Source organism: Nicotiana tomentosiformis, chromosome 2 (genome assembly GCF_000390325.3).
Source record: "Nicotiana tomentosiformis chromosome 2, ASM39032v3, whole genome shotgun sequence".
Lineage (NCBI taxonomy): Eukaryota > Viridiplantae > Streptophyta > Magnoliopsida > Solanales > Solanaceae > Nicotiana > Nicotiana tomentosiformis.
Window position 1 is genome coordinate 44,377,982 of NC_090813.1, and position 15,820 is coordinate 44,393,801.

Below are 15,820 nucleotides of genomic sequence, written 5' to 3' on the forward strand. Positions count from 1 at the left end.
AATTAATATTTACAAATACAGGAATATTGACCGGGAATAACAATCTTAAGGAATTTAATATTTATTTCTGTACTTGTGTTATTCTTATTATTCTGCAAACTAAAACCTTTGTGGTTTGTGTACTCCCGTTTTGGAGAGTTAAGCCTTCGTGGCGTTTTGTTGGATATTAAAATCTACGTGATTTTTACTCCAGTTTGAAAACGTGTATTAACCAACTAGATGTAATTTTGAATTAGGAATTTTCTGTGGGAGTTCGGTCGCTTTTGTCATTTTAGTAAACTTGCGTACTTAAAGTAAGAATTAGAAAAGCAAATTTGTTTAAATTTTGAACTTCCCACCAACAAAAGGTATAAATCTTGCGGTGGCCCCAAATTACATAAAATATTATGGATAGGAAAATTGAATTGTTATTATGTAATCTGTGTAATCTTACAAAATAAGTCAATGTATTAAATTTGCCATTAGAAACTGACTTATAAATACTCAAGTAGTATTGAAATGAAACCCCCCACAGAAAAGTACAAGAAAAGAAAAAGCAAAATAAAAAGATAAAGGGGTTTTGGTTTGGAAGAAAATTATTAGGGAGAAGTTTAAAGGAAGAAAGCAAAAAATATTTGTGTGTGTGTTTCCCCCTATCTGTCTCTTATTCAATGCTTTACCGAACTCAACACCACTCTTTTTTCTCCCCTTTCAACCCTTTTACCTTCTCTTCTTCCCTATCTCCTCATCCTTTTCCTCCGTCTTCTTCTTCCTCTCCTTCACCTCTTTCTCATTCGCCTTCTGACCAGGTAACCTTTCTTCTTCCTTAAACCCCAAAGTTCTTATTTTTTTCTCTATTTTTTATTGTGAATTTAATTTTGTAACTGTTATGTTTTTTAAAAATAGGGAATGGACTGTGTGGAAGGGGCGTTGAAAAGCAGTTTTATGTCTGAGGCAGCGTTGAAAACGACCCACCAACAAGCCTATGGGGATGACTTGTGGGCCAACGGCAACGGTCAAAATGTTGTCTCCGGCGACGATTTCTTCGTTGACGACCTCCTTGACTTTTCCAATGGCTTCGTTGAAGAGCAAGGAGAAGAAGAAAAGGGAGAAGATAACGCTGTTCACAAAATTTGTTCGGTTTCAGTTTCTGTTTCGCCCCAAAAACAACTTGAGGACAAAGAAGCTGAGAAGGAAAACGGCACCGTTTTCCCCCCTGCAAAAGAAGATTTTGATTCTCTTCCTGGGAGTGAACTCATTGTTCCGGTAAGTCCTTTCCACGCCTCTTGCGTTTCTGTTGAAACGTTTCGTTTTTTAAATAAAAAAGAACGATTTTTTAAAAAATTTGAAGTGTTTTTCCAACTGAAGTGTAAAGAACGGTTTTTTAACAGGCGGATGACTTGGATAGCCTTGAATGGCTGTCTCATTTTGTTGAAGACTCGTTTTCTGAATACTCACTCACTTATCCTGCCGGAAAACTACCGGTCAAGCCGGTCGTGAACCAGTTGGAGGACGGTGAAATTCCGGTTCAAGAGAAGTCATGTTTCACCACTCCGGTTCAAACCAAAGCCAGAACCAAGCGTGGGAGGACTAGCGTTCGAATTTGGCCAGTCGGTTCAGGTTCATTGAGCGAGTCATCTTCCTCTTCATCTTCGTCTTCCTCCACCACATCCTTGTCCTCATCTCCTTCCAATTGGGTCCTTTACCAAATTCCGGTTCACACTGCTGAGTCACCAGGTAAACCTCTAGCTAAGAAACCGAAGAGGAAACCGGCGGTTCAAGGTGGAAATGGGCCTCAGCAACCGCGGCGGTGCAGCCATTGTGGGGTTCAGAAAACTCCACAGTGGCGGGCCGGTCCAATGGGTGCGAAAACGCTTTGTAACGCTTGTGGGGTTCGCTACAAGTCTGGTCGGCTGCTTCCTGAATATCGGCCGGCTTGCAGCCCAACGTTTTCAACCGAGTTGCACTCGAACAACCACCGGAAAGTTTTGGAGATGCGGCGGAAGAAGGAATTTGAAGAAAGCGGTTCAGATCAGCCGGTTCAGAGTTTTTGAAGATATTTTAATTATTAAAGGTGTTTGCAGTGTAGGGAATTTTATTTTTAGTTAGGAAAGAAAGGTATTTTAGATGAAGGAAAAAAAAGAGAACCGGAGTGGAGGGAAAAAATAGAGCAGGTTTAGTGAGTGAGCTAGGCCCGGTTTAGATGTACATTGCTAACATGGACCCATGATTTGGTGAGGTAGGTTTCAAAGGTTAGTGTAACGGATGGAGGAGTCTTTAATGTACTTTCCCAGAAAAAATGAAGGAAAAGAACAGACTTTTGAAAAACAATCTGCTTATTGCATACCCTTGTTTTAATTCTTTGTTTTTTGGTGTTTGTATTATTGTGCAAAAAATAGGAGGGAAAAAGCAAAGATGACAAGTGCGTTTGGAACGTTTCAACCTTTAGTAAGCAGGCCGTTGAAAAGTGAGAAGTATATGAGCTTAGGGTTAGGCGCGGGACAACATCCAATTTCCAAAATATTCATGGCGTGAGGCGTAAGCATTTGCCTAATCCTAACGACTTGGTTTTGCACAATTTATTTTCTGTTTTCTTCAATATCAGTTATACTGGACTCAATTTGTGTGCACATTAATTATTTTACTGGATGCATGTTATCTTCTACTGGTATAGGTACTCGATTTCTTATCTAATAATTTTGCCTCTACTCTCGAGTGTCTGATTACTTCCATTCATTTTAACTGGGCACGCCTGTTTGTGCAAAGTCTTCAATTTGTTAGAATTTTTTACAATAAATTTGAAAATAAATTCTTTTAAGTTTGTTAAAATAAAATTTATATATGTTAAAATTACATCAAAAGTAGTATAAATCATAAAAGTTAACAGTTTAAATTTTTTATAAATCAGAGAACGTAATAATAAACTTGGGTGGTCATTATGGCACGTTGATGTGGAGTTGTGAACCACAGTAAGACTAATCATGGTTAGAGTGGGAGGGGAAATTTCCATACAAAAATTTCGATGTGACCGAATAAGTTATTAAGTTAAGGAATCGCTTTTGCTCGAGGAAAAAAGAATCACAATAAGCTTTTCGTGAAGAAAGTTAGAGAATAGAGTCTTATAAAGTGAAGACAGTGATGAGAGGACTGCAGGGGACTGTGGGAAGAAGAGGGGCGCGCTTTCCTAGTTTTGTTAGTATTTGTTTCACTTCATACTCTAGCCTTAACAGTCTTTGACATGGACATATCCTTTCTCCTATTTTTATTCTTTCCTTTTATTCAGTTTTCTTGCTAATATCATTATTTGGAGTGGAAATTACCGCATTCCTCATTTGGCCCTCTCCGTGATAAATGCATGTGCTACTGCTACATAGGTGAGGTGTTAGTAGTTCCTCATCACATTTCTTGCATTATTTGGCACCTAGTTTTTAAGATTAACTAAGTCGATTACTATTACATTTTAAAGTTTTTTTTTTTGAATTAAATAAATAATCAAAATTAACAGCGGAATAAATATAAATACACAACCTCCCAAGACTGGTAGTACTGAGTCACGAACTCTAACTGAATACATAGAATGATCACGAGGACCGAATATACAATACTGTTTGATTACAAATTAACAGTACAATGAAATGAAAAGACTCCAAGGGACTGCGATGACCAAGCAGCTCTACCTTGAATCCTTACGATCCCGCTTTAACTCTGCTCAAGTCTGATATTTCCAATACCTGGCTCTGCACAAAAATGTGCAGAAGTGTAGTATGAGTACACCACGGTCGGTACCCAGTAAGTATCAAGACTAACCTCAATGGAGTAGAGACGAGGTACAATCAAGACACTCACTAGTCTAATAGCCTGTGCAGTATAATGTACAAGATAGTAGGAAACAGATAACAATAAGGCTATCATAAAACAACCAGTGATATGCACAGCAAGACAACACAACACCATTTAATATCGCTCAATAAATAATAATACAAATACACCCAATTAAATCAAATTCTTCAAATAATGTCCTTCACATATAAATTATTGAGTATATTCTCGCACACATACTTGTGGGTGATTTTATATTCCCACAATTTAATACGGGTCCGACTACACCATCTCAATTGAGATTATTTCTTTTCTCCCTTCTTATAAGCTTTAAAGCAACATCCCTAATTCTCCAATCATTTCCAAAAATGCCTGAATTCTCACAACAACGCACAACATTAGTCTCAACTGGCTATAGCAACTCGTGCCTATGCACATATAAATTTCCTCAATAGTGTTGAAGTAACTCAAAACTTTCTCTGTGGTGTTATATTATTTCCCGCTTAGGATCATTCGCCCTCAAACACATAACATATTTATCTCTTCTTTTGCAAATTCTCAATCCTCCAAATTTTACTAACTCCCAAATTTTTCAGAAATTTTCGGCAGAGTCTCCCCTGTAATTAGGCCTGTCCACCTGCCAGAGTAATATCCAAACAACTCCTAACAATATATCTACAACCGAACAAAATACCACAGGGTATATATATATATCAATAACATTAATCTCAACCTTGCCTTATCATAATGATATCAGGACATGAAGCACATCATATGTATGCTCATCACCACATCTCTGGTCTTAAAAGCTGTTCATAATTAATTCCAGCATCACCAATTAATCTCATATTGATCACCACCTCATTTCGAATTTTCACAATACTGACAACAGAATGTGAGGCATGAAGACCTCATGATTACTTACTCGAATTAATGAGTCACATTTAACGCCACCTGGGCACTCACCTCATAGGCTAAAACTCAATGTTTACAGTACGAAAATGGCTGAATATAAACAAAAAAATACACAAGAATTATCAAATAAGCCTAACATGCATGACTCCCTATTAATATTATTATACAAATTAATTCACAAAGGGATAATTTTAAACTCATAAATATTTTACCACAAGGACCTCGTCCTTACATAACTTTCACCGCGGCTTGCAGCCCAATTTAATTATTTTACATCATATAAAAATGCGAGGATCTCGTCCTCAAATCCGAATCACAATTTTGTTGCACATTGTGCCAACTGAAATTTCCAATTTTCTTTATTTCTTCTTTTCAATATATTTCATAAACAATTTTCACAACATATAATGAACCCTTATACCGGTAGGGCGTATGATTCGTAAAAATTGGAATTAATTATTCCGAAACACATTAAACTCACTGTATTGAATAATAAAATTTTGCTTTTGGACTTATAGTCCTCAAAGGTGCAAAAAAATAAAATAACAGACACAGGCTCACATCTTCAAATCTCCCAACAGGGATAAACATATAAGTGGCTCACAAATTTACAAAGCTCACCCATAAGCGAAGCATAATAGGAGGACTCACCTCAATATTAGGAGCCGAACCAAATTAAAGGAAAATATCCTTTTATAACAAAATCAGGATCGTACCTATAACGACACCATCTGGTGTATCGGCCTCAGCCAAATCATAGTGATAATATCTACGGGTCAGACCTCCACCTCTTAGATGCCCACTATCCGCCTGTCCTCCACCTCTTGCTGACGGTGCATGTGGAGTATTAATTGGAGTAAAGCTTATAGCTGGAGTGTTCTGATGTAATCCAGCCCTCCTAAGTCTGGGACAATCTCTCATGATATACCTAGTATCACTATACTCATAACGACCCCTCTGAGGTCGCGGCTGCTCGTACTGAGTCTGTGTCAGATAACTGGAATAACTATTGTAAGAATCTTGTGTCGGTGGTGCACTGTAAACTGGAGCACTCCGAGTAATATGATGTGCGGACTGAGCTGACCGACTGCTCGAGTCTCCGCTATAATGGGTTCTAGCTGAAGAGTAAAATCCATTGAACCCTCCAGATCTTCAAGACCTTTTGGCCTCCTTAGACTCCCTTTCCTCGCCTAAAACACCCTCAATCTTCCTTGTAATCTCAACTACTTATTGAAATGGAGTATCGGTTTGCAACTCTCGAGCCATGTATATTTTAATATCATAATCGAGCCCCTCAATGAATCTGCGGACCCATTCTCTGATTGTAGGAACTAAGATAGGTGCATGACGGGCTAACTCACTGAACCTGATAGCATATTCTGACACTGTCATAGTGCCCTGATGCAACCGTTCAAACTCTGTGCGCCACGCATCTCTGAGAGTCTAGGGAACAAACTCTTTCAAGAACATTTTTGATAATTGAGCCCAAGTTGGTGGTGTGGCATCAGCTGGTCCACCTTCTTCATAGATTTGCCACCACCGATACGCTGTGCCTGACAGTTGAAATGTAGTAAAGGTAACTCCGCTCACCTCCACAAATACCCATGGTGCGGAGAATACAGTGACAAGTTGATGTGCCACTGAAAGTTGGTGGATTGTATTTCTTAAACCTTTCAAGTTGATGCCTCGGGCCTGACCTCAGGCCTAACCGGAATAACAGGTTGTTCCGGTACTACACCCGGAACCTGACCAACGTGAACCTGCTGCTCTGGAGTTGTGGTAGGAGTCTGAGCTACTCCCCCAATCTGCAGAATGTTTGGTGCAACAAAGATCAATCCCGCCTGAGTTAATGTACCAAACATACTTAGGAACTGTGCCAAAGTCTTCTGAAGTCCGGGGGTAACAACATGTGCTTCTGGTACCTGTCCCCCAACTGGAACTACTGGTGGATTCTCAACTGTCATTCTGACAGGTGCTCTAGTCGTAGCACGTGCCCTTCCTCGGCCTTTACCTCGGCCTCTACCTCAGCTCTGACCTCTTGCAGCCCTAATAGTATGTACGGATGCCTGCTTAGCTAACCCAGTAGCACGTGTCCTCACCATCTGTGAGAGAATGGAGATACAAAGGTTAAAATTCCAAATTTAATAAATTTCGTACGACAGGAATGAAAGAAATGGAAATTTCCTAACAGTTCTGTAGCCTCTCGAAGATAGGTACAGACGTCTCCGTACCGATCCGCAAAACTCTACTAGATTCGTTCGTGACTCGTAGAACCTATGAACCTAGAGCTCTGATACCAACTTGTTACGACCCAAAATTTCACCGCAGGCGTCGTGATGGCACCTAGTCTTTAAGACTAGGTAAGCTCATTTCTATTACATTTTGAAGCCATTCTTTTTTGAATTAAATAAATAATCAAAACTAAAAGCGGAATAAATATGAATATACAACCTCCCAAGACTGGTAGTACTAAGTCACGAACTCTAATTGAATACATAGAATGATCACGAGGACCGAATATACAATACTGTTTGATTACAAATAACAGTACAATGAAATGAAAAGACTCCAAGGGACTGCGACGACCAAACAGCTCTACCTTGAATCCTTACGATCCCGCTTTAACTCTGCTCAAGTCCGATATTTTCAATACCTGGCTCTACACAAAAATATGCAGAAGTGTAGTATGAGTACACCACGGTCGGTACCCAGTAAGTATCAAGACTAACCTCAATGGAGTAGAGACGAGGTACAGTCAAGACACTCACTAGTCTAATAGCCTGTGCAGTATAATGTACAAGATAGTAGGAAACAGATAACAATAAGGCTATCATAAAACAACCAGTGATATGCACAGCAAGACAACACAACACCATTTAATATCGCTCAACAAATAATAATACAAGTACACCTAATTAAATCAAATTCTTCAAATAATGTCCTTCGCATATAATTCTTCAATTAAAAAGTCACCATGTGACACCTCATTTCATAATCATAAAAATACGGGTCTCAGCCCATTTTCATATTTTTCATAAACACGGGTCTCAACCCATTATTAAATCATGATATTTCCCAGGCACATCGTGCCCTCATTTCATATCTCAACTGCACGGACAACTCACGTGCCAAATATCATTATCATTTAATCACAGCACCTCGTGCCCACATTTCATATCACAACCACACGGACAATTCACATGTTAATATCCTTAATGTATATAAGATCCACATGATCAATTTATTTCCACTAAAGTGAGTTTAAAAGTTTTTAAATCAAGTAAGAAATCAACATAGAATTGAATTTATTTTTAGAAATCATTTGGGTGAAGAAAATAACTTTGCACTTATATCAAAGCATCAGATAAACTACTGGTTTGGTTGTAAAATTATTTAATTTAAAATATAATAATAATTTTTTTTATTTAAATCAACTCAATCATCGAAAATCAGTAAGAAAAACTAGAAATATACGTCTTCAGAGTCTCGTGCTAAAAAGCCAAAGTCAACACAATACAACTAGGAGCACAAAACACATAATAATAAAGTCAACTAGTACATCACGGAAGAAGACAAGAATTTACATATTAAATGAAACAAAATCACCCAAGGCAAGAACATGAATAAAGAAATATCAACAGGGCACTCCCGAGGTACCGCCTCGTAGTCCTAAATCATAAATAAATTCACAATATCTCATTTACTTATATCACCGCGGGAGCCTTCACATTAAATTTTTAAAGAAATCATTTTCCCGAAATAGCATCCCGCGTTTTAGCCACCCTTATCACACCGGATGGCTTCTAGTAGTTCCCCTACTAGCCACGCTTTTCAAGCCACCCTTATCTCACCGCATGCGTTTCAACACCGTGACCTTATATAACCGCATGACTTCTAGTAATTCCCCTACTAGCCACGCGTTTCAAGCCACCCTAATCTCACCGCATGCGTATCAATATCACAATATTTTACAAATCGCACCTCAAGTGCCCAAATATCACAGCATAATATAACTTGCACCTCAAGTGCCCAAATATAATAACATAATATAACTTGCACCTCAAGTGCCCAAATATCACAGCATAATATAACTTGCACCTCAAGTGCCAAAATATCACAGCATAATATAACTTGCACTTCAAGTGCCCAAATATTACAGCATTTTACAAATTGCACATCAAGTGCTCAAATCTTACAACATATCACAGATTGCACATCAAGTGCTCAAATCTTACAACATATCACAAATTGCACATCAGGTGCTCAAATCTTACAACATATCACAAATTGCACATCAGGTGCTCAAATATTATAACTTGCCACAGAAATCAACAATACATTATTTTCTACAATAAGGAGCCCATGGCTCGACCATAATGTGCACAAAAATCTGAACAAAAATATCCGGAAGTGAACAACTCAACAAAATAATATTTCACATAAAAATCAAAGTAGCAATCACACCAAATCATCATGTAAAAGCAATTTCAACAAACAAGAATCTAGGCATGATAAATAGAGGATTTAATAATTATCAATAATTTTCAATTTAATACATAAGGGCGTCTAAGAATTTTTAATCCATGAAATTTGCACATATAAACCAAGTACGTACTCGTCACCTCGCGTACATGGTTTTTAATTACACAATTTAGCACATAAGACTCGATACCTAAGGGGTAATTCCCCCACCCGAGGTTAAGCAAGACACTTACCTTTTTGAAGTTAGGCCGATATACCAAAATAGCCTTCTTGCTTGAATTGACCTCCGGACAGCTCAAATCTATCCAAATTAATTGTATAACTTCATTAAAATTCATCTAAAATAATTCCGGATAATAATACGTCGACTTAAAATTTTATTCTAAAAAGTCAACGCGGGACCCGCTCCTCGGAACCCGGCAAAATTTTCATTAAATCCGAACACCCATTCCGATACGAGTTCAACCATACCAATTTTATCGAATTCCAATAACAACTCGACTTCCAAATCTTAAATTTTCGTTTTTAGAAGATTTTACAAAAATCTTGATGTTTCCTCCATTAAATCCGAATTAAATGATGGATTCAAAGACATAATCGTGGAAATTAATCAAAACTGGATAAGAATCACTTACCCCAAACACCCACGCAAGAATCTCTCTAAAAATCGCCTTCTACCGAGCTCCAAATTTGATTTTGAGTTATGAACTCAAACCCCCATTTTTGGGACTTTTAATTCTTCCCAGATAGGCCTTCTTCGCGATCGCGACCACTACTTCACGTTCGCGAAGGCCAAAACCCAACTGCCCCAAATTCTTCATCGCGTTCGCGACCTCCTCATCGTATTCGCAAAGGTCAATTGTTTTTGCCCCATCATTTCCTCTTCGCGTTCGCGAACCCCTCGTCACGTTCGCGATGACCAGCTGACCAACTCCTTCGTGTTCGCATTCCACTCTTCGCGTTCGCGAAGGCCAAACGACCCCAAGCCCCAAATCTTCCTTTCTTCTTCGCGTTCGTGTTGCCTGGGCCGCGATCGCGAATGCTTGCCCTGCTCCTTCTTCGTGTTCGCGTCCACAGCTTTGCGTTCGCGAAGGGTAAACCATCAGTCCTTCAAATTCCTCTTCGCATTCGCGAAGAAGGAAACCAAACTTCAGCAACAGCAGTCCAAACAACTCCAATTTGGTCCAAAACTACCCCGAAATACACCCGAGCCCCTCGGGACCCCGTCCAATCATACCAACCTGTCCCATAAGATAACACGGACCTGCTCAAAGCCTCAAATCACATCAAACAACATTGAAATCATGAATCGCACCCTAATTCAAATGTAATGAACTTTAAAACTTCAATTTCTACCATTGATGTCGAAACCTATTAAATTACGTCCGATTGACCTCAAATTTTGCACACAAGTCACATTCGACATTACAGACCTACTCCCACTTCCGGAATATGATTCCGACCCTAATATCAAAAAGTCAACCCCCCAGTCAAACTTTCCAAAAATTCAACTTTCAGCATTTCAAGTTTAATTCTTCTACGGACCTCCAAATAATTTTTCGGACACGCTGCTAAGTCCAAAATTACCATACGGAGCTATTGACATCATCAAAATTCCATTCCAGAGTCGTTTGCTCAGAAGTCAACTCTCCGGTCAACTCTTTCCATTTAAGCATCAAACTAAATATTGTTCTTTTAATTTAATTCCAAATATTTAGTAAATCAAACTCGACCACACCCGCGGGTCATAATACATATTGCGAAACTGCTCGAGACCTTAAGTCACTGAACGGGGCGTTAATTCTTAAAACGACAAGTCGGGTCGTTACAGTACACTCCTAATTTACACAGTTAATAAAAAAAATAGAAAATGACGAGCTGAAAAAGATGAAAAAAGACTAACAACTCAAATTTATAACACTACAACTTGAACTCTAGGCTTTTAATCATTAAATTATCTTTCTGGAAATAATTTAAATTTTTTGAGACTTTTGAGTATTGTTAAATCTTGAGATATTTTTATTATTTTAAAGTTTAAACCATAATTTTTGGAACAATTTAATTTCATTTATTTAGAGGGCTAGTGAAATTGGAATTTGATTACCTTATGGGAGAATTTTCTTAGTAATTGGAATTCATGAGTTTTGTCAAGTGAAATTAGTGACGAAAATGGAGAAGACATCAGTAATGGAGGAAACGGCTAAGGGAGAAAGAAAAAGGAAAAAAAAGAGAAGAAAAGAAAAAAGAAGAAAGAAAAGAGAAATGTAAAGAAAAAAATACTAATAAAAAGAAAATAGTGTTTGTAATACACTTTAATACAATTAACGAAAGAACTAATTAGTTTGGGTAAATTCCGTTTCGAAAAGGGCATATATGAGCCAACTGTGTAACTCTAAGGACATGTATGGACCAACTATGTGACGGTAAGGGCATATTTGAGCTAAAGTATTAACGAAGGGCAAATGTACTCAATTTCGTATAGTACAAGAGCCCACTATTTATTATTTTGTAACAATATTGCTTCGTCTTCTCGGTCACCTGATAGTGTATCATGTAGTTCATTATAAAAATAATAATTTTGTATCAAATTTATTTATGTTCATGACTATAGTTTGCGATAATATAATGAATGTTATTGATAATGGTACTGTTGGGTATTTATGATAGTTTTTAGAACTTGTAGGTATAAGTCATGGTTCATGTTTTTCTAAAATAAAATTGAGAAATATGTTTTGAAAACTGATGTCCAAATAAATTTTCATCTTCAAACCAAATCTCACCCAAATTAGATTTTTCAGAACAAATTTTGGAATCTATGGCCAAACGCTAGCTAAATTTCACTTGAAGTTGAATTTCGGAATTTGAAAACTCCAAAAATCTATTTTTCAAAATTTTCATTTCAAGTCACTCACAAAAATTCAAAAACAACACCAAATTATATTCATGTCCAAACACAACTCTAATTTTCAAATACCATTTTCACTTGAATGTTTTTTCAATTTTTCCGAAAGTTCACAATTCTTGTATTATTTACATATCAGTTCGATTCTCCTTTCATTTTCATATGCATTATTTAGCATGTATGCTGACACTCCCATATCTACTTAAGTCATGCATTGTAGAGCAAGTTCATACACGTGATCGCGTGACTTATCACATGTGATCATACACATATAATAAACATCAGTTGTATTTGGGATTGTTCCCACGTATTTGTGGAACTCCAGAGGAGGGGCCAAAAGAATTTCCCCAAAATTAGTTATTTATAACATTAAAGTTTAGTTAAACAAATTGGATTTAGGATGCTAAATGATTGAGATTAGTTAATTCATAATCCACAATATTTGATTAAAGAACGCATGCCATTTGTCGCGGTGGTTGTACTTTGACTTTCACGATAGATGTCATTAGTATTTAAATAAAGCTCTAATCAATGATTGGATAGGTAGTTTCTGCAGTAATTAGTGGAGATGATGATAGGTGCGGGTGCAAATACTCAGACATGTTCCCTTTAACTCGATGAGCTCAAGAAAAGTTGGCTACAAACTTTAAAGCATTCAACATTACATACACACCCTTTTTCCTTCTCAAATATCGTTAAAAGCAAAAGTTGCTCAATACTCACTATAACTATCTCTTTACCCTCAAAATTGGATAATAATTGAATTTATAAATGGTTTTAAGGATACGCGAATTAACTTGATACAAAACGATAAATTAAATTGTAATTGAAATAAATAATGATAAAGTAAATACAAACCACACGAATTGAACAGTATCAGCCTTGGAAGATTAACCACCCTTGAGCCGGACGTACTTCAATCGGTATCAAGACACAGAAGAATAAGAGATTAAAGAGAATAATAATGTATTGCTTTGAAATGCGTGTTACAATGTATTTTATAAGTAATCAGACACCCTTTACATAGTAGGGAGTCCTACATTAGTTACAGCTCTATAAAAAGTAAAAAATCTCTTGATTTGCTGATTGCCGGTTCCTTATTGATACGTGCCGAGATTCCCGCCATAATATTCGACCGGTCACGGATATTTCGGTCTTCTGTTATGCTAACAGTGTTTCTTCGAAGTCGTTTGAACCAGGACTGATTCCGGAGTCACGGCCTCGGTGTTATCGAAGGTAGGTGTTTGGTCCCGGTTGCTAACCCGGTGGGGCTTGGGGCCGATCTTCAGTTCTTTATTGCCATGTTTCGAGCCCGGCCTATCATGTCGGATGTTAGGGTATACTACAAGCTCGATTTTACCCGTATACAAATAGTTCCCTCATTTTTTGGAGAGTAGATGATGATAAACGATATGAGCTCCTGATTCTCACTTCGATATACCGTGACATAAACGACAAAATAGTTGAAATGGCCTATCGGTCTAGTCTTAATAGCATTAAATGCTTGTCAGTTGCTGGTCGGCCACTCGCAAATGTGAACCGTCGCTGGAAAACTATAAATACCCCTCCATTTGTTCATTCAAACTTTACATCCAAGCCTTCTGCCCTCGTGTCTAAGAAATTTCAATACTTCTAAGCACTCATATTTTGGTTACTTTGAGATTTTTTATAAGAACTCTCATTCGTCTTCATCTCAAACCATCAAGTGTACTCTTTTAAATTCTTCTTTTCCCTCATTTTTTCTCCATCTTTCAAAGAAATGGCGAAGACTTCAAAATTCATTCCCCAAAAAGAAACTCCTTCTATCTCGCGGCCGGCTATCGAGGAAATCGTCTCGCGTACTACTCCAAGGAATCGGTACCGGAAGCTCCTCTGAAAATATTCATCCCCGGGGGGGTGCTCGGTCAATGTTGATTTTAAGGTCGAAAAGCCCTCCTCCGTACCAGGCCAGTGCGAGGAGGTCTCGAGGTACATCTGTTGGATCACCGAGGATATTCTCTCCGAAGTCAAAAAGGATTGCAACTGGGTTGACAAACATGTGGTAATTCCCGAACCCGACGAAGCCATCACTACCCACGTCGAGGGATTTTTAAGTGTTTACACTTATCTCTTCACGCTGGGCCCCTTGGACCCGGTTATCATCAACTTTTGCCAAAGATACGAGGTAACCCTGGTCAAATACATCCTTCTTTTTGGAGGATCGTAATCCTCCTCCGTTTCTTTGTAAGCAAGATCGAAGAGTTCCCCATCACTATCGACCACCTCATACGTTTATACAGTCCCCGACTCTACCAGGGGGACTGATCAAGCTAGCCCGTCGGGCCAGTAAAGCCCCGTTCTCGAGTATCGATGAAGATCGGGATAGAGGTTGGCTAGGCCATTTCATTGAGGGAGGATCTTGGACTTGATACTGGCCGAGCACATGCCATTCCCTGAGAAGTGGAACATGTCACGTAAGTATAATTTTACTTCCAAGATTTAATTTATCGCTTTTTTCCTTTCTTCTTATCGGTGTTCTGTGGTGGTGCAACTGTTGCCCGGATCCCAAATACAGTTCCTCGACTCAAGGAGTGGGTCGAGGGCATCATATTGCAAAGGCCTTATTCCGAGCGTTCGTGATGCTAGCTTTCAAAGGGCCGATGGGAGGCCCGTTCGCATAGTGAGATCTCTTTCATGAGTAATATTTGGTTTCCTTTTTGCATCATTAAGTTCTCACTTATTTATTTCTTTTTGCAGGTGTATCCAAGGATGTCAAAATGAGGCCCCCATTCGGTAGCGATGATTTCCCTACCGAGTCCCCTGCTCCGTGACATGGTGAAGAGAAGAAAAGAAAAAGGGCCCCGAGTTCTCCGAGCTCGGAGAAAAAGAAGCCAAGGATAAGGTTGGTGCGTAAATCCAAAGAAAGCACCAATGGTCGAGCACCGTCTCCGGATTCACTCTATCAGTTGAGGGACAAATCTGAAGGAGAAGGAGAAGCCTTCGATCTGATGGCCAGCATGCCGTCGCATCTCGAAGGGCAAGGGGCCTCCGAACCAATAGGAGGCAATACCGATCAAGTTAGGGAGGTTGAGGAGGAGGCCGGGACCGAAGCTTCCCGGGATGTGGGCAATGCTCCGAAGGAAGCACTCGGTGTGATATAGATCACCGAGATACACTCGTTTACTGAGTCCATGTACAACGAGGCCCAAACAGCTAAAGGACGCCCCAATGCGGACGACCCCTTCTACGGGTTTTTGACAAAGTGGACTCTACGGCCACGGAGGACGTCACCGGGTTGGGTGACTTAGAGATACCGAGGAAGAGCCCATCTTTGGGAGCAAGAGGACCTTCCTCGAGCCCCAAACTAGTTGATTGATTCCATACTCCGAGTGTGAATCCTGGCCGGAAGTGATCCATCGTTATCTCCCTTCCGGAGGACACACAGGTCCTCTCCGCCCTTGTAGGGGTGACCAGTTGTCTTCGGTGTCTGGTGACCGAGGATGATCAGGCCAAGATGACCGAGGTGGATGTACCCTGTCTATTCAATGAAGCACAACATGCGTTAAATTGGGTAATCTTCAGATATTCCTCGATGGTTTTCAATTTGTACTTAGGTTATTTTATAGATATTTCTAACATTTTCTCTTTGTGCTTGTAGGCCTCGGTGCTTCACCATGAGACTTTTCTCCGATACTGGTTTGAGCTGAAACAGCTCAAAGTCGAGATTCGAGGGCTCACTGAGAA

The 15,820-nt window shown here is 39.0% G+C and overlaps 1 protein-coding gene across 1 annotated transcript; it reads left to right on the plus strand.

The window, feature by feature from the left end:
- Positions 1 to 537: 537 nt before the first annotated feature.
- LOC104100364 (GATA transcription factor 5) lies at positions 538 to 2,310 on the plus strand. The gene is made up of 3 exons (XM_009607577.4): positions 538 to 788; positions 886 to 1,245; positions 1,371 to 2,310. Exons 1-3 carry the CDS (start codon positions 651 to 653, stop codon positions 2,031 to 2,033), a joined length of 1,161 nt encoding a protein of 386 aa, XP_009605872.1. The 5' UTR covers positions 538 to 650; the 3' UTR covers positions 2,034 to 2,310.
- Positions 2,311 to 15,820: the final 13,510 nt, after the last annotated feature.

What these genes read in the sequence shown, in the direction of transcription:
- LOC104100364 (XM_009607577.4), top strand. Translation starts at nt 651, where the DNA reads ATGCTTTACCGAACTCAACACCACTCTTTTTTCTCCCCTTTCAACCCT. An exon ending in CTCATTCGCCTTCTGACCAG is followed by an intron (nt 789 to 885) that starts GTAACCTTTCTT and finishes TTTTAAAAATAG; the next exon opens with GGAATGGACTGTGTGGAAGG. An exon ending in GGAGTGAACTCATTGTTCCG is followed by an intron (nt 1,246 to 1,370) that starts GTAAGTCCTTTC and finishes GTTTTTTAACAG; the next exon opens with GCGGATGACTTGGATAGCCT.